Source organism: Taudactylus pleione, unplaced genomic scaffold (assembly GCF_031769625.1).
Source record: "Taudactylus pleione unplaced genomic scaffold, aTauple2 ptg000279l, whole genome shotgun sequence".
NCBI classification, from domain to species: domain Eukaryota; kingdom Metazoa; phylum Chordata; class Amphibia; order Anura; family Myobatrachidae; genus Taudactylus; species Taudactylus pleione.
Window position 1 is genome coordinate 880438 of NW_028284681.1, and position 22411 is coordinate 902848.

A 22411-nucleotide genomic window follows, 5' to 3' on the forward strand; every position below is an offset into this window, starting at 1 on the left:
CACCAAATAGTCGACATGCTATAGATTGACAAATGGTTTACAGGTTCAAATGGTTGACACACCGATGGCAACACAAAAATGGTCAACATGTTTTTTGGGGGTTTTTTTCAACATTTTTAAGATTAGGGGTTAGGCACTTAGCCGAGGGTTAGGATTAGGCTTAAAATGCAAGAAAAATGTGTTGACCATTTTTGTCTCAACCATATCTGTGTTGACCATTTGTCCCTGTTGACCTTTTGTACCTGTCGACCTTTTGTCTGTGGGATAGGACCAGACGAGCTAGTCATTGCTCCCACATGCATAAATGAGCCTTGGGCACCCATAACCCTGTGGCTGGTTCACCGGTTGTCCTTCATTGGACCACTTTGGTAGGTACTAACCACTGCATACCAGGAACACCCCCACAAGACCTGCCATTTTGGAGACACTATGAGTCATCCAGCCTTCACAATTTGGCTCTTGTCAAAGTTTTTTTTTTTTCTGCTTCCAACACATTAACTTCAAAACTGACCATTCACTTTGTATCACCCTTTGACAGGTGTCATTGTAATGGGAGGATCTATGTTATTCACTTCACCTGTCAGTGGGTTTAATTTCTATGTGTGTGTAGTTTGTTTTGTGTGTGTTTGTGTGTATTTCACTTCAAAGAGATGATTTTGTTGGCGCAGACTGCACATTGTCAAAAAGAATGGTGTCACATAAGTGACAAGAGGAAAAGGGCACCAAAAGACGTCAACTGTCGCTTAGAATTTTTATGAATTCTTCATTTGAAAAGAGGGAATTCCCAGTGTGCACAGTTCTAAACACACACTCCACCCATAGCTCCCTGCTACTGATGTCCTGTAGGAGGATGCTGCAGTGACAGATAACACAGTGTGGTGGACAGATAAGAACATTCAGAAACCTTCAGCAACTGTCAGAGCGCGGACAATCAGCTGCTGAATGACAGGTGGTGGTTCCTGACTTCCATAGGAAACATGAAGCAAGGTGAGGGTGCAGCTATGACTGAGATGGACACTGGTATGGTAATATAGTCTTGCTCACTGTGGACCTGATGCAGAGCTGAAGGTACATCGTTTTGCAGAGCATATACTGCGTGACTGCCCACTATGCATGCTCAGAAAATGGGCACACACACCATACGGGTGGTGCAGTGATGTAGCTGTTTTAATCTCATCTACAGTCATGACCTAAGAGACAGAACTTAGCTGTTGCGCGGCGCTCTCACATAGGCAAAGTTTATTGAGTACATATTCATGTAAATGTGGGCAAGACAGAACTGAACCTTTTTGAAGGTGTATCTTTTGCCTGCACCTAATATAGGGCAGGTGGAAGTATGCAGTGATGATGATGGCTATTAGCAAAGCAGGCGTATATTTTCCATACACAGTGGTGCGGTTGCATGTGGAGATGCTTACAACTACATATGTGCGAATATACGCATTATTTCTGCGCACGCTTCTTTCCAGCAATTTACCTCATTTACTTCCTTTGCACCAGGAACAATATATTCATGTGCTAGAGCTTTGGGCATAATACCATGATCTGTTTGTGGACCAATGAGCTGAGAAATAATGTAATGAGTTATTAATACTGCTAATGTATTTACTTCTGTCAATGTAGTTATTTGTACCTGAACTTTTTCATTCAGTTAAAATAAATGAAACTATTAAAATAAATATTTCTTTATCCCATGTGACCATTTTCCTACTTTAAAATGCATCAAATCCAGATTTATACTTTACTCGCTATTTGCTCCGGAATTGCTACTGTTTACTGTTGTCTCTGCTACATGAGGCAATGTATGCAAATGACAGGGAAGAGACTGTACTAACATGCAAGACAAGTATAGAGCAAATGAGCAGTAAAGTCCTGCCATAGATGGGGCTCCTCCTATTACTACTATGGTCAGGGCTGCCATTAGAAATTATGAGGCCTGGGACTGACAAAATAGACAGCCCCCCCCCCCATGTTTTTGCAACTCCAGCACTGCAGTGTATCTCTAGTTCCAGCCAGTCCCCTTCTGTCTCTCCCCTGTAAGCCCCCCTTCTGTGTCTCCCCTGCCAGCCCTTCTGTGTCTCCTGCCAAACCCCTTTCTGTGTCTCCCCTGCCAACCCCCTTTCTGTGTTTCCAGCCAGCTCCCCTTCTGTGTTTCCTGCCAGCTTCCCTTCTGTGTCTCCTGCCAACCCCCTTCTGTGTTTCCTGCCAGCTCCCCTTCTGTGTTTCCTGCCAGCTTCCCTTCTGTTTTTCCTGCCAGCTTCCCTTCTGTGTCTCCTGCCAACCCCCCTTCTGTTTCTCTTGCCAACCCCCTTCTGTGTTTCCTGCCAGCTCCCTTCTGTGTGATTTGTAAATTATTACAACTGTTCATGTAGTCATAAGCACGAACTGTATATTGCCCCCCTTCTGTGTCTCCTGCCCTGCATTGTCGGACCCTTGTCTCCAACCCCAGCCACAGCCAGCCCCCATGCTTGACTTACCTTCTTCTTGTTGCTCCTCAAGAGACAGCAACACGGCTCAATGTTAGTGACCTGTAGTACATACATTGTATCAATAATGTTAGAAACTCCCAGGGCATATATTTTTACAATAGTTGTAGTAAATCACACTATATATATTGTCTCAATCACAGAAGAGACCCTACCACATATTTTGTTACAAAGGTGGTAGTGATCTCCAGTACATACACTGTAAACAGGTTGGGTATGGGATGCCGGCAGTCGGGATCCTGGCTGTCAGAATCTCCACACCTGACATCCCGACAGGGCTAACTTGTTGGTCGGTTTGCTAATCCTGCCCCTCTCCCTACCCTAACCCTCTGTCTAACCCTAACCTCCCCTCCTAGTGTCTGAACCTAACATACCCCTCCCCACACCCTAAACGTAACCCTTTCCCCTTAGTGCCTAACCCTAACCCTCCAACCAACCACGCTACTTACTTTCGGTATCCCGGCAGTCGGGACGCTGGCGTCGGTATTGTGAGAGGGCCATCGGGATACTGGCCCCGGTAATATCAGCGCCGGCATCACGGCCACCGAGATATTGACTGTATCCCCTGTAAACATAATGGGATAAATCCCCAGCATATACAGTATACTGTTATAGTGTCCTTAGCTAACATATTGTCACCATAGTGGAAGAGACCCCAAGCCTATGCATAGTGACCCAGCATATAGATTTTCATTATATAATAGTAATCTCTATCACATATATTGTTACAATAGTGGTAGTGGTAGAGTTGTTATTAGCACAGGTGATGGCAATCATAAATTAAGTGGGAGGACTAGGAGCAGAGTATTTGTACCTGGTGGATGGGAACATGTTGGAGGTTGCAGCAAGGATTTGGATGTAGTGTGATTGACAATCAGGGAGCATTTGTGGGAGGTAACGGAGTTGCGGCTCAAACACGAGTAATGCAATAGTTTTGGGGGCGTGACGCAGATTCCTCCTTTCTTGATCCCTGGGACTTGATGTGTTAGGTGACAGGTGACACTGGACGAAGTTCATAATTATTTGGGTCCCAGAGAATCAGCATTTAAAAATGCAGTCAAACCTCTGAAAATGCAATTTTTGGAGCTGTCACTGCATTTCACATATGCACCAAGCACCGGACCTGATAGGCGGAATCGGTATGAAATACCGCCGGTTCAATTCCCGTCAGCATCAGCCCGACACTGGAACAGATCCTGGCAGCGGCAGCCCGACAGCACTGGAAATCCTGATCGTCGTAAGGTAAGTAATGACTAACCTAATCCTCCCTAACCCTAACCCTCCTTAGGGGTGCCTAACCCTAATCCCCCCTGGGGGGTGCCTAACCCTAACCCTCCCCCCCCCACAGCTGTCCACTCACGTCGCCTGGCATCCCTTCGATCGGGATGAAAATGAAATGAGCGACGTCTACATCTAGACGCCGGGCATTTCACCCTCGCCGGGATATGATAGTTGGGAAGCCGGCTGTCGGTATAATGTCAGCCGGTTTCCCGATTGCATCCCTGATAAGCAATGGCATATAAAGATGGTGTTACCTAATAGAAGCCTATGGGCTTTCTTTCTGAGTTTTCCCCGACAGGGATTCAATAGGATCCTTCCCAGGGTCCTCCGCAATTCACGCATGTACTGGCCGACGGTTGCACATGCGCAGAGAGACTCATAAAGCCGGAAGTCCCCACACCGTAAACTATGGCTCTTATCGGGAGACCTATCCAAAATCATCATGCATATGTCGTTACTTAACGCCGGAATGCATGCGATAGTTGATGGGTTACATCATATCCAATATGCGATGCTTGATGCATCCCGTTCTCTGGGTCCTACATTTTTCTGGGTCGCATTACAATTTACCTCTCCTCATGCCCTTTAAATGCCCCTCAGACCTACCCATGTGTCCCTTATGTGCCATTTAGACCCATCCACATACCCCTTATATGCAGACACCTACATGTGCCCCTTATGTTGAAACAGGAAAAAGGGGTACTGCACAGAACCATATTGTCTACTGAATTATTACATACCAACAATGTTACATCCTTTTAGTTATATTGCACCATAATTCATCGTTGGTGGTGCTCCCAAAGCCCAAAGAATAATGTATAACAAAGATAAAAGAAAAAGAAGGGCTTGTTGTTGGGGCACTCTTTAAATCAATATATACATAAAATATAACCTTTAATAATGACAATTAAAATGACACAGGCCCCCTTGCTACACAAGGTTATTTTTAAGAATAAAATAAAATTATAAAAATCTATATGAAATGTGGTGAAAATATTCAAATAAGGGTAATCAATCTCTTACAATAATGTAGTAGAAATGTGAATAACGTGTTAATAAGAAAATAATTATGTAGGAAGATGGTTACCCTAGTACCCTGATAGTGTAACAGAAACCAACATAATTGATTAACAAACCAATAGATGTGGAAACAATAACATACGAACACTTTGCTGTGTTACCCCTCTATCCAAATCCACTTCCTCTATATTCCAACCTACAGCACCTGATATACCCCTTATACGCAATCACACTCCTCCATGTGCCCCTTATGTGCCATCAAATCTCCCCACTTTCCACAAAAAATAGGAATATCTTTCACCAGATATGTGTAATCAAAATACAGCTTGAATTAAAAATATAGGGCCTGATTCAGAGCCGTTCGCTATTTGCGGTCGTTCGTTCAAAAACAAGGGGTGGCTATTCAAATGATCAGTTCGCAAATTGCAGTCTGTTCACACCTCTAAGTCTGAATGAGCGAGCAAAACATACGCTCGTTTATTTGTTAAAAACGCCCCCTGGCCGCACGCACCATACGTCATGTCCGCTATTTATTAGATTAATCGAGTACATCGACCAGCGTATGAACTGCTCGCTATTCTTGTGGTTGGTTTTTGCTACCACAATCTTGCGAACAGTTCTGGCTATAAAATAACCCAGTGACATGGTCAATGACGCTGCTGTATTAATTATGCACACCCATAAAACGCCCGTTTTGACCTTTAAGCACGCCTGCGTTCGGATCTCCACTCCCCATTTTCAAGCACCTTCCCCTGTTACCACCCACATACGCCTCATTCTGTCACTCAAAATAGCAGGCATTCGCTATATTGCGAGCACATGAATTTCGGCCGCACTGACTGGTTCGCGCATGCGTATAACGATCTGTACGCATGCGCAGATGTGCGAACATCGCTCGGAACGAGCGTACTGCCGCTAGCGAGTGGCTCTGAATGAGGGCCATAGTTCATCCAATATCAGGATGTACAACCCTTTAAAGGGCATTAATCCTAATATATGAGTCTTTAAATAAAGAACACCTAGTAAAATTCACAAAAACAACATGTTAGAAAGGAGAGCTAATTCAGTAATGGTAAGGGAAAAACCATTAGGTTTGACAAATAACTTTCTATACATGAGTCCTTGAAATTATTTACAAGGAGATTACTTATCTACATTTTGCTACATAAATGCTGTGTCGGCCATTGGTTTCCCCACTCATAGGCACCAGCACAACAGCGACATGACCGAGTAACTCAACTTCCTTTCTGCTGCTAGCCGGCATGTAGTACCAGGATGGAATCTACTACGTGCACACTGACAGCTCAGTATTTTTCATAATCGAGTCCCTCGTCTCCAATTCAGTGTAACAGATGGGCTACAGTCATAAGTATGAATGAGCTAGACAGTGTATTCATCCACCGGTATTAAGCTGTTAATGCACAGTTCAGTGCATTGATGTGAGTCCACCCAGGGAACTAGGAAGGGATGGTACTATCAGCAGCAGTGTTTGGATGGCCATTGGTATCCGAAGGTTTCCAACAATCACTGCTTTCAGCTCGATGGTGATGGTTTTCGCATTCACTTGCATGACGATGGTTGCCACCATTTTCCTTCTTCCAATGTGGATGAGGAGCAGATGAGAGCACTCCTCATCCAACATCACCTTCCCTCATGGCAGAAATGCCCCTATATCAGCCACAAGTTGACAGCTAAATGATTTTTGCTTTTATTTAGATGATCTATTACCGTTATATACTCCAAACATTTTAAATAATTTCCAGGGACACTTTGCGGCCAAACTGATGCATCTAAGAATATTAAGGACGATACTATCTAGAAGACATTCATGTACAATCTTCACCAAGATATTTTAGCGGTCATTGGTTAACATAGATTGTTTTGCCCTTTAGATATACTAACTTATAAAACCCCAAAAAGAATAACAAAAATACATCCAGTGTAAAGTAAAAAATGGAAGTATGTTGCTAACTTGGGACCAATTTAATGTTGAACACCCTAACTGCACCCACACTGTGAGCATGGAACTAGGCTTACTTTCATAGCCATCATCATTATCACCTATCCCTTGGTGCAAAAGATCTGTATGACAACAGGAGTAAATACTCTGCATACTCCCCCACAGGCCTTCAGTAAACTTTGCCTATGTGCGAATGGCCTCTTACTTCCTAGTTACACTTCAGCTGCAAGCAGAGATGTGACTTAGATGGGTATGACTTAGCATTGCCCACAGTTGTGTACACTCTTCTCCAGATGTGCAGTGAGAAAACAAGTACAATACCTCCAAAAATGGACCTGCGTTCAAATCAGCATCAGCCCCTTGGTCTCTTCTGAAACAGGGATATTTTCTGAATGATAAATACTGGTAATGTGGTTATAGATTTAATAAAATAAAATCACTGGCTGGTCATGTTCATGGTATGGAGGACTCCAATTTAAGCTTGCAGTTCAAAATTTGCATCTTATGGTTCACTATTTGGTGTACAGATTCACCATTCACATTTCAGTTTCACGTTGCGGTTCGAAATTTATATTTGTGTTTGCTTGTCACGTTTGTGTTTTTTAATAATTTGAAACACAATCAAAATAATAATTTTTATTAACATAAATAGACATTTATCGTCATTAACCACTTAACTGACGTGGTCACATCGGATGCGAAAGCAGCCAACTGTGTTTTTGATGAAGAAATCTCCTCTGACTTCCCGGACTCTTCTGCGGACCTGGCAATTTCTGACCGGTTTTGCTGGAAAAAAAACGACAGTTAAGTGGTTAAAGGTTCATGTTCACAAAGAAAAAAATATATATATATATTTTTAATTAGCTAGAATGTGTTTTTAGCTGGTTTGAATGTTACCTTTTTATCCATATAATCCTGATTTTAGGTCCATAGGAATCAATAAAAAAATATATATTCATTTTCTATTAGAGGCTTAACATTATAATTATTATTAGTATTATTATTATTTGAGGTTTAGAGTTTATTTGCCATGTGAGTATTTCTTTGTAATAAATACACCCTATCATTGCAGCTATAGTACACAGAATGATATTAATCGACATTGTTAATTTAATTATCAGGTCAGAATGTTGTAAAATATGATCTTCAAGTGTCAACAAACAACAAAGAACATCGGACCATTAACCTAAGTCGAGACGCTCGGCTCTTCCTGAGACGGGGACAGGAATTCACCATCACTCTGAAACTCCAGGACCAGACTCTAAGCCAAGAGGAGTTAAGCAAACTGACTCTTATTACTAGGACAGGTAAGGTAACAATATCACTTTGGTATTTGAAGGACTTTATTTGGAAATTGTATTTCTAAGTGAACTTACGTGCCTGGATTTTCTTATCAGGTCCCAATCCTTTAAAACAAAATGGAACAAAGAACAGTTTTCCAATATCCAGCCTTGGTGATAGGAAAACATGGAGTGCCAGGGTTGTTGACAACATCCAGGGCTTGTGGAAAGTATCAATCACTTCACCAGCCAATGCCATCATTGGATACTACTCACTATCAATCAAAATCCCCAATGCGATAGTAAAGGATTTGGGGGAATTCATGTTGCTTTTTAACCCTTGGTGTAAAGGTAGGTGCATTTTTTGTAACACAGAAACAAACCTGACACTACTACATGCTAAACAAAGGAGGAACTTGTATCTTTATGTGCTCAGTAGAGATTCCACATGCCCAGGATGCCAGGAATTTCAAATGTCAGGTTTCCAGTGGTAACTTGTGACGGTCCTATGAAATCGGGATACATGGAAACCCTAGTTGTGCCATTTCACCAAGTTTGGGTATAAATCAAGCTATCTGCCCGCATCCACACAAACTAGTCAGTTATTAGACAGTTATTTACTGTATGTTGGAATGTGAGAAGCTTAAAAAGTGGCATGATATGCTTATTACAGCAGTAGGAAAACCCTCAGCAGGGAAGGGGTAAATATCATAAACCCCATACTGTTAAACATATACAGTACTTTTATTATGCAAATATCTTATTAGCTATGGCTTTTTATAGTTTTTCATTTTCCTCTTTCTTAGATGATCCTGTATACATGTACAATGAGGCTCAAAGACATGAGTATGTTCTTAATGAGGAAGGTATCATCTACCTGGGCACTGAAAGCTGTGCTCAGCTCCAGCCCTGGCATTTTGGGCAAGTACGTTTTCACCTTCACCATGCAAGCTTTTCATATGTATTTCTTAGTTGTTATCAGTACTCGGCTACAGAGCCGTAACTAGACTTTTTGGTGCTCTGTGCCAGAAAGAGCATTGGCGCCACCCCTATTTTTCAAATGGGGACAAAACGCACCCAAAAAAGGGTCATGGCCTCATGGGAAAAGATGGGGAGGCCAGGAGATGTTGGGATAAAATAAGAAGAAGCTACAAGTGAGAATGGTTATATAATAAATCTTGGCATCAGGGTAATTGTATTAAAAGCCGCCAGGTAATCTTTAGGTCAGTAGAAACATAATGATCAATAAATCATACAATAACATAAATTAGTTGAATTTCTTACAATTAAAGCATAACTTAAAATCCAGTATTCCAAATAGACATCACATGTATTAACAAGTAACATATGTATAACAAAAAAAGATACAAAACGCAAACTAATTCAACAAACCCAGCCTTCAATACCTGTGTCAATTTGGAAACCTCTATAAAGCGGTATGTTATGCCAATTATTTGTCTAGTGTTCCACTGTACTTCATATTCTGCAGTTCCTCCCAGTAAACACTTTTAATGTACTCCTGAGGGGACACGTTCAATATCCCAGCGTAGGGGATGCCGGTGCTAAGAATACTGGCGCCAGAATCCCAACACCTGTCAGAATCCCGGCGCTGGCATCCCAACCCGCTGGCATCCCGAAAGTAAGTAGCGGAGTTGGTTGGGGGGAGGGTTAGGCACTAGGGGATTGGTTTAGGCACTAGGGGGGGTTGGTTAGGTTTAAGGTGTGGGGAGGGGGAGGTTAGGTTTAGGCACTAGGGGGGAGGTTAGGTTCAGGCACCGAGCAGGAAGTGAGGGTTAGGGTAGGGAGAGGGGAAGGGTTAGGATACCTATCGATATCCTAACCCTGTCGGGATGCTGCTGTCTGGATTTTGATCGCCGGGATTCTGAGCACCAGCATTCCGTACTCCTCCCCTCCTGAGCATGCTCTGTGGAGGTCTGCTGTACAGAAACAATGAGAAGCTTTATGTGTTTTGAGTTTTTGGGCTTTTATTCATGAAGCAGCAACTTTTGTAAGCCGCTGCTTCCCGTCGCATTGCAGGTCAAAATTTAAAGCTGCATTCTCAGTCAGTGTAAAGTACTCCAGGCCTTACACCGATGCAGGTGCCATTTTTAATTTTCACCTGCAACCCACCAGGAAGCAGCGGCTTACAACAGTTTTTGCTTCATAAATAAAGCTCTTTGCCTTTTGCTTGCCTTCAATGTTGAGATTAATTTGCCTGTTTCATTTCAAAGTTTGAACAGGAAATTCCTGATATATGTCTTAAGCTTCTGGATACGAATCCTCGTTATCAGGAGGAGCCAGAAAAGCATTATTTGAGGAGAAATGATCCTATCTACATCAGCCAGATGATCGGTGACATGGTAAGCAAGACTGATTCATGCAATCCTTTTACCTGTATAATCTATACATGTCTGATTATTATGTACAGATTTTACATGCCTGATTATTATGTACAGATTGGCAGAAGGGATGAGGAAGACAGAGTGGCTTTCATGTGTGAGAATGGAAGACTATCCTACACGTGGATAAGCAGTGTCCCTATACTGAACCTATGGTTCCAAGATAAAAATCAGCAGGTTTATGGACATCACTGGGTGTTTGCAGCCGTGCTGTGTACAGGTAGCGATCTCAGATAAGTTCCCATGTCAGTGTATCAGTAGAAATATCTATTTCATAACATGCATGTCAAGTCAGTTTAATAAAAGTGCCCAAAATATGTAAATTCATTAAACAGCCTCTTTGACAGTTGATCATTGCATGCTTCAAATGCCCATTCCACACTATTGCTGCCTAGAGTGCCAACAGCGCTGCCTAAAACATTAAATTGGTGTTTTTATTTTCCCTGCAGAGCAGAAAGAGGGTTTTGCTTAATTATTTAAATGTACTTTTTGAGCACCCACTGCCCTGTCCTCCCTTTCTTCTGCTGCTTCCTACTTTAAGAGGAGGGGGATATCAGTTGAGAGGCAGCTAGTAGCGTGTTGTGTGTGATCCCCACTGATGTCACCCTCATCTGCACGCTGCTCATGGTTAATTTAATTTTGTCCCAAGTGACAGCTCCTGCCTTGCTCTGATTGGCCCAGCAAATTGCCTCCTGATTGGTCCCTGTCATTATTAATGATTATTACAGCACAGATATATTACTCCCAGTGATGTGGGATCAGGTGAGGCAGAGCCTTTCTTGCCATACTTCAGTATACTCCAGAGTTTTGACTATAATAAGAAAAATTTTAAGAAAATGTATAAATATCTTCTTTGTATTACTCTAATCATTTTTATAGTCAAAACTCTGGAGTAAAAAGTGAGTGGCAGGTGAGGCTCTGCCTCCCCTGTCTACCTTTTACGCACATCCCTGATAAAAAAAAACACACCAAATTTTCAGCACTATATACTGCTGCACCTTTGTATAATGCCCACATTAACCCTCAGGATCATATTCATGTATGCATTTGTAAATCAGATGCTGTTACGAGCCAGTGCCTCCCCAGCCATTTACCTCATCGCATGTCACTGATTACTCTTACACAATTTACTTTTTTTTAGATTGGGGTGTTATGCAGGCTAGTGATGAGAAGGCTGGGGTAGTTTGGCCTAGAGTACCCACCCTAGCACTGGCTTTGCCATTCCCTAAAATAAAAGGGAAAAATTAGAATAAATAATTTAAAATATTTATGAAATATTTGCTATGTATCACAATAATGCAACCCCACCTGCTGGAACCTACTTCTTGCCTCATATCAACTAGCAACAGTGTCAGTAGAGGTGATAAGGAGTTGGAGGGGGGCGATACTTAGTATAAGTGGGAGCTTTAGTCCAAGATGAACAACCTCTAACTAAACTTTTCTTATTTGTTCTATATTAACTTGGATCTTAGAAGTGCTTCTATATGTGACAAATGTGGTTATGCATAGCTTGGATCTCTTTTATTACCTAGCCTGTTAGCGGTTATTGGTAACATTAGAGACTTTTTTCTTGAATTGTTTGACAGTGTTGCGCTGTCTGGGAATTCCCACCAGGATTGTCACCAATTACAACTCAGCCTATGACACGGACCAGACACTGCAGAAGGATATATATTACAATGAGAATGGGGCACGGATCCACAGATCAAGGAATGACAGCATCTGGTAATGACTGATAGAGCATGTTAGTCACAGTTACATACATACATCTCTACTTACTGTAACTGTTGCAAACCTTAAAAACAAATGGTTGGAAGGGACTGTTTACTGAGGACATACTGTATAGGTTTGACCATTATAGCAATTGCTGAAATGGCACTGTCCTAATAAATAAGTATAAATAGCAATAAAAATAGTTATCAAAAGTTAAAGACAAAGGCCCTCATCCAGAGCCGTACGCTCTGAGCAGAGCGCACGCTCTGAATGAGGGCCGGCCTCCATGAAAAAGGAGCGTCCTCCTGGACGCTCGTATAGCTGTGGGTGACCACCCACAGGCTATAGGAGCGTGCAGTTTGATGGCCGCGATGGTCTTGACCATCGCGACCATCGAAACTGCGAGCCGGAGCCTGCGGTTGAGGTTTTCAACCGCAAGCTCCGGAGTGATTTTGGCTCTATCAGAGCCAAAATCACTCCCACTGACATCACTAGTGATGTCAGTGGGCCGGCTTTTGATGGGAGGCGTTCCCGTGGGAACGCCCCCGTCAGGGAGGCACGCTCCTGGCACGCCTACCAAAGGGGGCGTGCTGTCAATCAACATTGACAGCACGCCCCCTTTGATCAGACACAACGAGCGAAGGACTTCGCTCGTCGCGTCTGGCGCATGCGCACGACGGAGCTCCCTCCGTCGTGCGCATGCTCAGTCCAGAACATCGACCCACTTGCGAGCGGACAGCCGCTCGCGAGTGGGTCTGAATCAGGCCCAATGTTTCCTATCCTAGAAGAATATTTGTTTTGAAATCGAAGCAGTTTATTCTCTGAGAATTGCTGCCAACTCTGCTAGACTCTCCTGACATCCCCCATCCGCCTTCACCCGGGCCATACAATTAGGAGAATATGTACTTTGATGAGAGGGAAACAATGTGTTTATGTGGTAGTTACTTTCCGGTTCCTGAGCTTCCTTCCCTGTTGGACAGCGTACTTTGGAATAAATTCCAGGTCATTTGCGAAGAACTGTTCCTGAAACAGCAGTTTATGATGTTCATCTGTTGCTTATTACCAAACAAATGAGCATCTGATGTCCCCTATGTTGGCACTACTTATGTAGAACCACAGTGATGTAGATTTCCCCTAATATGCTCAATTTCAATAGAAGTTGGGCTCCCCTGCGGTTTGGAGAAGTTAGTAATTGCCCAGGTTGCCCCAATTAAATCCTGGCCCAGCAGACTAGTGAGAGATTGGTTCAGCTGCCTTCAATACTGCATGGTGACTGTCTATAGAACCAAGTAGAAGTTTACTACTTGTTACTAAACAATATAAATTACTATAGATGTGCAGGCCCGCTTCGGTTCAGATTTTCCTGCAAGTTCGGATATATCCCGCCAAAAATAGGGTCTCAGAAAGATGCAAATGTCATATTTCATGGACAAACATCAACTTTCATGGACTTTTGTCCAAGAAGGATGATGTATGCCCATGAACAATGATGTTTTGCCTCTTTCTGAGACCAGATATTTGGCGGGAAAAATATAAACTTGGCGGGAAAATCAGAGCCTGCACATCTCTATAGACTACATATAATATATTTTTTGGGAGTCAATGGCCGTTATGGTTATACTGCTGGGAGGATACAAATTCCAGACCAACATGGCTACTTACCCTCGCATTTGTTCCCATACTGGCCAATACATTCTTTTTTACATGTCGGTGTATCATGGGGTTCTGACGTCTTGTCCAAAAGACCAACCTTTCCTACTTCAGTGGCCATCCTGCTTCTTGTGTATAATGCTATATCCTCCTACAGGCATTTTCATGTGTGGAATGAGTGCTGGATGGATAGAAAAGATCTCCATAAAGGATACAGTGGATGGCAGGTTCTTGATGCCACTGCACAACAGAAATATAATGGTAATAATATAAGTTATTCCAAAAACGAAATTATTAGAATTATTGCTAATACAGTATAATATCAATATATTGCACAAAGTTTCAAGAAAGGTGATTTACTATCTGCAAATATCAGTCACGTGGAACCGATAAATTAGCATATATGAGAATATTGCTGGGGCATTTTACTGAGTTTAACACTTTCTTATATTACATTTTAGTTGGTAGATTACACAATGTTATGCATAATGCTTGGGATATTGATGGCCATGTAGCTGCTTTTTACTTCCTTTTTTAACGGCAATGGGCTGTATATTATGTCAAAAGGCTCTTTTTTATTGGCATGGGGTTTTTCTGAAATAAAAGTGTAGATGTTCACTAAGTATATTGAATACATTTTGCTACATTGCTAATGCTGGACATACACTATACAATTAACTGTCAGATATCTGTCCAATCTGGCTGGTTGGAATGAAAACCTGGTAATGTATGGGAGCAAATAACAATAGAAATTTGCTCCCAAACACTAGAAAACGGACCAGATTTTCCTTCCCACCAGACAGATTTGACAGATATCTGACAGATAATTGTAGAGTATATGCCCAGCATAAGCAACAGAATATCTAGCATTAAAATAAGGTTCTTAGTGCACATGTGGAAAAGTGACCTGATCCAGGTGCGAACCTGCACTAACCAGGGCCGGATTTACCGCTATCCATTCTAGGCGGCCGCCTAGGGCCCGGCAGGACCCTTGGCTGGGCTCCCCTGAAATCCGGCCCTGGACAAGTACCTGCTGGCTGCGCTGTTTGTTTTGAGCGCACCATCTGGGGAGAGGAGGCACACACAGGCATTCTGTAAGCAGCAGCACTGGGGAGGAGGAGAGCAAAGGGCGGGGGAGGAGCAGGGTGGGCCGGCTCTATCATTAGGCAGGGTATAGATCGGCGGTGAGTCACGTGTTTCTACTGTCTGACCCCTCTCCCTGTGCCATCAGGAGGCACTGCTCCGTGATGCGATGTGATGTCATTACGTCACATCGCAATTTACACTGACTGGGAGGCAGAGGAAGAGCCATGGAGGTCAACGCCATTAATACAAATATCACCGACAGGTAAGTTTGGCAAGGGGGGGTGGGGGTAAGAGGTCTGAGCTGTGAGGGGAGGGGGATCAGTGCTGAGAAAGGAGGGGGGTCTCACCTCTCAGCACAGACCCCCCTACCCTCCCAGCACAGATCCCCCTCCCCTCTCAGCACAGACCCCCCTCCCCACAGAGCCCGCCTCCACTGACAACACAGACTCCTCTGCCCTCATAGCACAGACCCTTCTGCCCTCACAGCACAGACCCGTTAGCAGAGGGGTCTGTGCTGAGAGGTGAGGGGGGTCTGTGCTGAGAGGTGAGGGGGGTCTGTGCTGTGAAGGGAGAGGAGGTCTGTTCTGTGAGGAGAGCGGAGTTCTGTGCTGTGGGAGAAAAGGGTCGGTGCCGAGAGGGGAGGGGGTTTGTGCTGAGAGGGGAGGGGGTCTGTGCTGAGAGGAGAGGGGGTCTGTGCTGTGAGGGAAAAGGGTGTCTGCTGTGAGGGAAAAGGGTGTCTGCTGTGAGGAGAGAGGAGTACTGTGCAGAGAATGGGTCTGTGTTGTGAGGGGAGAAGGGTTCTGTGAGGGGAGGATGGTCTGTGTTGTGAGGGAAGAGTTGTCTGTGCTGTGAGGGGAGAGTGGTGCTGAGAGGGGTAAGGGGTTCTGTGATGTGAGACAGGCAGTGAAGGGGGCAGTAAGTGGTGCTGTGAGAGGGCAGTATATGGTGCTGTAGTAAGATGGGCAGTAACTGGGTCAGTGTGTGTGCTATGGGGGGCAATGAGTGAGCTGGGATGGATGTCAGTGTGCTGAGTGAGTGATTGCTGTGAGTGGGCAGTGGGTCACTGTGATCTGGAATGGACTGGCAGTGAGAGCTAATAAAGGGGGCAATCAACGGGGTCAAACTTGGAAAAGCTTAGCAATAGCTAGTGAAGATCAAGTGTATTGTAAATACATAGGGGTATATTTACTAATGTGAGAGTTTTTCAAAATGGAGATGTTGCCCATAGCAACCAATCAGATTCTAGCTATTATCTAATCTAGAAGGTGCTAGTTAAATGAAGTAGAATCTGATTGGTTGCTATATATAATATCTCCACTTCTAAAAACTCTACTTTAGTAAATATAACCCATAGCCGACATTTCAAGGCCGCGGTGGACCTATTCTTCAGGGTGCTGTACGGCGGCATGAATTAGGAATGAAAATATAGTACTATGGAAGGAGGGGGGCCCCAAAACCGGTATCTTGCCTAGGGCCCCATGAGGTCTAAATCCGGCTCTGGCGCTAACATTTAATTTCTGTATTAGGGAACTAAACTCTCTCATTTACCTGCATACTGAAATAGTATTGATAGGAACCTGGCAGTGTGCTGATCTAACTAACACACCTTTGTTACATGAGGGGGGTTCTGGGGAAAAATCCAGTCTCAGCCCTTAAAATCATATACAAAGGGCCTGATTCAGAGGTGGCTGCAGTGCCAATGTGGGCCGCAAGCGGCCAATGTTTTAAGTCTGCACATGCATCTAAATCACACTGTGCATGTGTTCCAATGGTTACCGCCAGGCAACGCAAAATAAATTTGGATGCAGAGAGAAGCAATTTCACTGGCCGTACCTGGGAGGCAATAGGGGGATGGCTAGAGGGTATGATGCGATCAGCGACTCAGTCTTTTTCCACAGTTGCACTGATTTCGGCGGCCATGTGTAGATTGATGTTCTGCACCTTCATAGGGCTGCTGCAATATCTGATGGTGCGGCTGATGGTGTATCTTTGTCCTCATAGCAGTGGATTAGCAAAGCAGCCACGTGGCGTCTCAGTAGGAAGCCAATCACATAATGTCAAAGCGGCATTGCTTAAAAAGACACAATCGTGGCTGCATTATTGTCCAAATCAGGCCCAGGACAATTTGATTTGCACACTCAAATTCTTCAAATGTATGTAAAGAGCATACGAGGAGAATAAAATATATATTTATTATAAACTCTGCCTAAACACACATAATGTAGTATAAGGTATAAAAAAATTAGGTTCATAAATTAAGTGCATATATTGATTAAATTGTCATTATAAACCCTGACAAAGTGATTACATTCAGATGAGTATCTATACTTATCTTTCCCTGCTGATGCCATCTTATGGCATTCTTCTTGAATTAAGGGCGTAAGCAGACCTTTGTGGGCCCCATAGCAACATTTTCAATGAGCCCCTACCAGGCATGGACTGGGGCTCCAGATCAGCCCTGGCAGTAATGTCTGTGCGTCTATGGCACGTGTTCTTGTGCAAAGGGGGCATGTCTCAACCCCACCATGGTCTCACCGCATGCCCCCCGACAGAGCTGCTTGTCCAGTTTTCAGTCTGGATCAGCCCTTCTGATATTTGCCAGTCTGACCCTGGCTCCCACCCTAATGCTTGTAGAGAGACACCTTTCTGCAGCAGTTGTTCATTTTATGCTTCATAGTAATGCCTTAGCTAATTTTTTGCCCCATAATATTATACTAGTTACTGTTATGCCCCTTAGTAATGACCTAGTTCATTTTATGTCCCTTAGTAGTGCCCTAGTTAATTGTATGCCCCATAGTAGTGCCCTAGTTCACAATTTGTCAGATTGTAATGCTGCCAGTACACATTATGCTCCCAATTCACATTAAGCCATACAGTGTCACCATTACATACTAAATTATGTCACATTGAAGTGTCCTCAGTTCATAATGGCACATTGTAGTGCCTCCAGTTCATATTATTCCATGTTGTAGTGGCCCCAGTTCATTTTATGCCACATTGTAGTGCCCCCATTTCATATTATGCCACGCTGTAGTGCCCACAGTTCATACAGTGCAACACTTCAGTGCCCCCAATTTATATTATGTCACCTCACAGAGCACCAGTTAATATTATGTCATGTTAGTGTCTCCTGTTCATGTCATACTACAGTGTATCCAGTTCATATTGTGCCACATTACAGTGCCCCTGTTTATATTACAGTATGTAACATTATAGTGCCATCCAGTTCATATTATATCACATTTCAGTGCCAAGGTAAGATTATGCTACTTTACAGAACCTCCTTATCATTATAACATAAACTACACACATTATTCACTGAAAATGGATTGTAACCATATTTTTGCTTGGCAACTGGTCAGACCCAATTGCATAATTGAAAATTTTGGGAACTTGATAGACAACTACATGACTTTTGTCCGGGCCTCCTAAGTCTTCGGGCCTCATAGCAATGGCACCACCTGCTCCCACTTTAGCTATGCCCATGGCTGTGCCCGTTAACTGGGGTACAGTTTCAGCCAGTGCTAGTTGCCTAGTTATAGTGACTTAATTTGAATTAAGGTGTAGTTTTCAACTGCCGCGTATATATTGCCTTGTACTATAATGTTTGCACAGTATTTTGTATGCATTCTGCATGGCACTGCAGACCTCTTGTGGTTCCCAATAAGTAAAGGATAATAATACTAATAATAATTTATTTCCATTTACTTGTGCAAGACAGCTTCAGTTAAACAATTAGGAGTTGATCTTCTGCAATGTTAATATTGTATACAGGAGTATTATCCAATTTCAATAGCTCCATTTAAAACATTGCCTGTATATCTGGTTGTCCTATAATTACAGGTGCTCTGTACTGTTGTGGTCCTGCCCCGGTAAGAGCTATCAAGGAAGGACGTGTGGACTTCAATTATGACACAAAGCTCATCTTCTCTAAGGTATTCACAGACCGTGTGATCTGGGTGCAGCACTCAAATGGATATTTTAGTAAGGCATTTAGCAATGTCAGACATGTTGGAGATGGAATCAGTACAAAGAGCATCGGAAGTGAAGTCCAAAATGATATTACCCATAACTACAAATACCCAAAAGGTGAGTATTATTTTTGTCAGACTACATTGTACAACACAGACTGTGATTGTTCTAAATCAAAGTAAATCTCTTATAGCAATCTTAAGTGTGTCACCAAGTACTTATTTGCATAGTTCCTACATGTCCCAAAGTTACAGGGCTAAGTTAGTATTAATTTAAGATAAGTATTTAAACACAGTGGGCATTAGTGGGCATTAGAGGGCATCGTTTCACTGGTGAAACTGGATGGTACAACCAGCGCACATTAAAGTAGTATGGGGAGAGCGATTCATAGAACAACTGGCTGCATCTGAGGATGGCGTAATCTGTACAGCAACATGAAAAGAGCAGGGACGTTCAATGCTTTCTTACTCTCTGCCCGGCAGCCGGCACTTGTTCCACCCTCTTTATACCAGCGTCTTTTGTAGCAGGTCTGAAGTGATCTGCTGGTCTCAGACACCGGCTAATGTAGAATGAGAAGATATATCGGACTCCCGATATGTCTGACTTCACACTACTTCCTCTGATCACAGAGGGGCCATTTACCAGATGATGTCGCTGGGCAGGTAAGTGTACATGAATGACTACAAAATGTTACTATTGATCACATCGATATGATGTGATATATAGTGATATTTTTCGGTAGTCAGTTCATGTTTTACTTGAATAAACCCCTTTATCACCTTTGTGAGAGCAGTCTCAGTGTAATTTTGGGGACGGTGCCTAATTGCGGAGAGGGGAGATATGAGAATAGAAAAAGTAGAGAGATCACATTTTGTACACAAGTCGCTGAAGTAGTTTTGTTCCCAAATAAGAAATAGGGCAGCCGCATTGGAAAGAGGCCTGGATGAAATACTTTTTTGGGTTGACAGTTTGTTTAAAAAACAATGGAAATGTACCAGTGGAGAGAGACAGGATGAAGATGAAGCTAGAGATGGGCATGCGGTGGGGGAGAGGGAGCAGTGAAATTGGACGAGAATAAAGGCCCCCATACATCAGCAATTGATTGCAGCAATCGTGCAATTTGCAATCAATTGTGTATAAAAAATCTTTCCCTTTTTCAATCGATTGCAGATTGCAAAATTGCCACAATCAATTGAAAAAGGGAAAGATTTTTATACACAATCGATTGCAAATTGCACGATTGCTGCAATCAATCTCTGATGTATGGGGGCCTGAAGGCAGGTTGTAAGATGGTCAGTGCATAGATTTCATCCTTGGTTACTGTGGAGAATGAAATGAGGATAGAGTGGGGAAAGTAGCAGAACGTTTGTGGGGTGTGCAGGATCTGTTATGAGGAAATGTTTTGCCAAATGGTAAATTTAGTTTTACTAGTAGGTGGTAAAATCATGGAAGTGAAATGAAGGTGACAAAGAGGCTGTCACGTCTGAGACTGGAGAAGAGGACGTGGTGGGTCTAAGTTGGGGAAAGAAGCGGAGACGAGGGGCCTGGATGTACGTTCTCCTCATCCACAGGTCTTGAGTGTTGGCGAGACCTGGGCAAAGGCGCGGAGTCTAACCCACAGGATGGTGTTCGCCAGTGACCCCCCCCAATTGGGATATGGGCTTAGCTGCACCCCGTGAGCAGGTCGCGGTCCTTTGACCAGGTACCCAAGCCCTGCAGGGATAGAGACACTACACCCGTGGCCCAGCGAGGATATGCCTGTTTAGGCACAAAACAGTCCCTTAAAATACTGTATAGAAAACACCTTGACACGAGGATCAAAACGTCAATAAGGATTTCAAGTGGGAAGCGACTCACGGTTACTTGAGACGTCACCAGAGATAGAAGGCACACGGGTAGAGGCGGTATACGTTGTAGCACGGATGTTCACTGGAGACGTAAGGCACACAGGTGGGGATGGTAACACTGCTGCACGGGTATTTCACCAGAGACGTATAGGCACACAGGTAAAGGTGGGTACACTGCTGCACGGGTATTCGCCAGAGACGTAAAGGCACACAGGTAAAGGTGGTAACACTGCTGCATGGGTATTCACCAGAGATGTTTAGGCACACAGGTAAAGGTGGTAACACTGCTGCACGGGTATTCACCAGAGATGTTTAGGCACACAGGTAAAGGTGGTAACACTGCTGCATGGGTATTCACCAGAGATGTTTAGGCACACAGGTAAAGGTGGTAACACTGCTGCTGTACGGATGAATAGGAACCTGGACCGGGAACTCACTAAAGCACGCTAGGAGACAACCGTTGTTCAGGCAAATTCCCATAACCTGTGGAACAGTTTTATACCCAGGGGAACCCTTAGACAGGTGCACAGCATCAGCTGAAAACGGGCGAAGGATCCAGGGGGAAGGATCCAGTCACATGGGCCGACTGTCATGGCGGCGCCCATGTCCGGATTTGCGATGCCGGACACCAGCCCTCCAGGAAGCCACAGCAAGCGGGGAGAATACTCAGCTTCTCCCCCGCCGTCACGCAGGCCAACCGACCACCCAGGATGAAAGGGGAAACCGGCGGTGCGGTAAGCGGGCGCCGATCCCCGGCTGAGCCCTGACAGAGGCATTGGGGGTTACAATACTGTCTGGTTATTAAAGAGGTGAATAAAGTTTTCTTGACAATGAAAGGACAGTGTCTTAAGATGAAAAAATGACTTTACAGTAGAGGATATGGGCTTTAGAGAAAGATTTTCTTCATTGGAGCTCAACAGTGCAGGACACTTTTGCAGGTGGTGGATCAGTTTCGTTTGCCATGGTTGTGATTGCAGCATGTGCTATTGTAGAAAAAGGTTACCAGATCAAGAAAGAGTAGTTGTATTAGTGAAGATGATAAGTAGATAGAGTCGAGAGTACTTAGGTATTGCTGTGGGAATGGAGGTGTTGGGCTCAGAAGGAGAAGCATGAGCTAAGGTAAAGCTGAAGGAATGGAGGTCTTGGTCAGAGAGTGGGAATACCAAGTTGGACTAGAGATGGGCAGAAGACAAGGTCAAAGAAAGAGTATATTACAGTGGGTAGGAGATCCACTAGGGTAGATTAGCTCTGGAAAGTGATAAATTAGAGCGTGATAAAGTACCAACCAATCAGCTGCTGACATTTTTTTATACACAGCCTGTATCATGACAGTTAGGAACTGAGTGGCTGGTAGTTTATTACTTTCTAGAGCTTGGCAAAAGGATGACGGAAGTGAAAAACTTTTCTGATTGCTGAGAGAGTCGGTTTGTGATGGGAATATTGAATCTCCCTACAATGAAAGTAGACAGGCCAAAGAAAAGGAATTAGCAATTAGGAAATACTACATGGTGGCAATAAATTACCACAACATAAACTAGGAGATAACAGATTGATAGCATGAATTTCAAAGGAATCAAGAAAAGGGAGGGTCCCAGGGGTATACCTCAAACCTTAGAGAGAGAGAAAGTGGAGAAGTTGCCCATACCAACCAATCATCTTCTGTCATTTATCTAGCACAGCATGTAAAATGATAGTTAGAAGTGTATTGGTTGGTATG

At 43.6% G+C, this 22411-nt stretch overlaps 1 protein-coding gene across 2 annotated transcripts in view; it reads left to right on the plus strand.

Moving 5' to 3' along the window:
• Nucleotides 1–889: 889 nt before the first annotated feature.
• Nucleotides 890–22411, plus strand: part of LOC148512614 (protein 4.2-like) — a 55352-nt gene continuing 33830 nt past the window's right edge. For both annotated transcript variants that reach the window (XM_088481888.1, XM_088481889.1), the window contains exons 1-9: nt 890–987; nt 7869–8054; nt 8145–8378; nt 8834–8952; nt 10259–10387; nt 10484–10646; nt 12013–12151; nt 13947–14050; nt 18719–18964. In XM_088481888.1, coding sequence (XP_088338014.1) covers nt 978–987; nt 7869–8054; nt 8145–8378; nt 8834–8952; nt 10259–10387; nt 10484–10646; nt 12013–12151; nt 13947–14050; nt 18719–18964 — 1330 coding nt within the window. In that variant the 5' untranslated portion in view covers nt 890–977. The remainder of the gene's footprint in view (nt 988–7868; nt 8055–8144; nt 8379–8833; nt 8953–10258; nt 10388–10483; nt 10647–12012; nt 12152–13946; nt 14051–18718; nt 18965–22411) is intronic.